The sequence below is a fragment of the Chelonoidis abingdonii genome, chromosome 7, assembly GCF_003597395.2.
Source record: "Chelonoidis abingdonii isolate Lonesome George chromosome 7, CheloAbing_2.0, whole genome shotgun sequence".
NCBI lineage: Eukaryota > Metazoa > Chordata > Testudines > Testudinidae > Chelonoidis > Chelonoidis abingdonii.
Window position 1 is genome coordinate 108,862,830 of NC_133775.1, and position 1,986 is coordinate 108,864,815.

Sequence of the window (1,986 nt, forward strand, 5' to 3'; positions counted from 1 at the left end):
CTTGAGGTAGACAGAGGAAGTCACGGGAGTAAGGGGTCAGAGCCATAAGGGGGAGTCGCTAAGTGGGCGTGAGGCAGCACGGAGAGAATGTTGCTTGGCACCGGGGAGAGGAGGGGGCGCCCGCCAGCTAAACGGGGGCGGGGCAGCGGCCATGTTGCAGTCGCTTGGAGTGCACGCAGGGACCGCCTACTGGGGCTAATGCGCGCGGCCGCAGAGCCCGGACCCCGGAACCCCATAATTACTCACGCTTTGCCACCGCTCCGGACTTTCCACATATTGCAGCAGTGTGGCGGACGCAGACGCTCCCCGGCCTAAGTCCCCTCCTCTCCGTCGCCCGAGCCCGCTTCCCGCCGACTCCCCTGAGCCCCCGCCGCCGGACGCACCGACCGCCACAGACCCGCCGGCTCGCCGCCTCTCCTCACCCACGCTCAACTGCACCCACGGACGCGGCGCGGTCGCGCGACGGCCAAGCCCATCATCAGACATCCGGAAGGCCGACGCCCACATGGCCCGCAAGGTGCTGCTGGGACTTTTGTAGTCTACCTTCACCGGTGAGGTGAGCCGTTTGACAGCCGCTCTCGACCTTTAGCCCTCGCAAGGCATGCTTGGGGAGCGATGCCTGCTTTCCCCGCGAAGCTTTGCTGGAGTTGTAGTCCTCGTGTGTTAATCGAAGAACTTCGGATTTCTCGCAGCTATTCCGGAAGGGTAGCTTGTCTCCTCGGGGGTTAGTGTGCCTCAGCGGGAGGTGGTGGGTTATGTCTGCCGTGTGTCGGCAGAGCAATGCTCGAGCGGCGTGCCAGCGGCGGGCCCCTTCAGGCACACCTCTCCCCCAGTGGCCCGAGCCTGGCTTGGGCAATTCGATTTTTTAGTATGTTTTTCGAAAAATAACGTTCACAGTAGTATCGATGGACTTCTTTCAACGTTCTTAAAAATTATTTGATACTATTTAATTTGTCCAGTTGTGGGAAACTAGAGGTGGGGGGTGGTGGTGTTGGGGGGGAGGTGGGGGTGGAGGAGGGGCGTCCGACAATAATTATTCAATGAAAAGACTTCAAAAAGCCAAAAAACTGTTATGAACCAAATCAACTGGGAGGGAGAATTTAATCAGAAAATAAAATGTCATTGATTCTTGCAAATTATGAAAAAGCAGATTGCTAGATGCTCAAAAAAACCAATCAAATAAAAAGACCATGCAGGTAAAAAAAAACCAACAGCCTGGTTTAGAGGGAAAAGGAAAGCAGCTATACAAATTATATATGTATTTTACAGTTGGAAAGGTGGGTAAAGATGACAAGAGTCAAGCTCCATTGTCCTGGCTGCTCAACACACACAAATTAACATTGTCCCTGCCCCCAGAGTGCCTGCAATCTGATTTAAATCAAGTTGCAACAAGTGATTGCAAATCTGGGGTAGAGATGACAAGATCATGAGGTTCCATAGGCTGACTACGTGCACTACTTGACTGCTCATTTAACTGCACAACAGGTTTTAAGGGTGGGAAGGAAAACAAAATACCCTATTTTAGTGAATATCCACCAACATTTGAAAGTGAATAAATGGGGATTTGGAGGACAAAATAAAATGGAGACACAGCCTTGAATAACAAGGAAATACACTGAAGAACATTTTTGGAGGAATGGCAGTGGAATATGAATATTTTGCTTCAGTATTATGGTCTGAGTGTGCAGTAGGGACAATTAGCTAGTGTGCTGTTCTAATTAATTACCACAGCAGTCAAACTTAAAATGTTTATAACAGTCTGAAAGTTTTTTTTTAAATGCTGAGCACCCGCACCATTCATTAACTTCATTTGGCATGGTGGGTGCTCAGAATCTTTGAAAATCAAGTTGTAGATGTATTAAGACAGGAACTGAAAAATACTGAGGAACTGCAAATTAGTAGGCCGTTTTGAAAATGTTGGGTTACGGTCAGACCACAAACCACTGTCACATATCAGATGAGCAACCAGGTAGTCTGCTGCCCCAT

At 49.9% G+C, this 1,986-nt stretch overlaps 1 protein-coding gene across 2 annotated transcripts in view; it reads right to left on the minus strand.

Moving 5' to 3' along the window:
* CLINT1 (clathrin interactor 1) overlaps positions 1-503 on the minus strand; it is an 80,677-nt gene extending 80,174 nt beyond the window's left edge. Inside the window, exon 1 of one of the 2 annotated variants that reach the window (XM_032800474.2) lies at positions 247-503. In XM_032800474.2, the coding sequence (XP_032656365.1) occupies positions 247-275 (29 nt within the window). In that variant the 5' untranslated portion in view covers positions 276-503. The remainder of the gene's footprint in view (positions 1-246) is intronic. The other variant, XM_032800476.2, reaches the window with a different exon arrangement.
* Between the last annotated feature and the right edge of the window lie 1,483 nt (positions 504-1,986).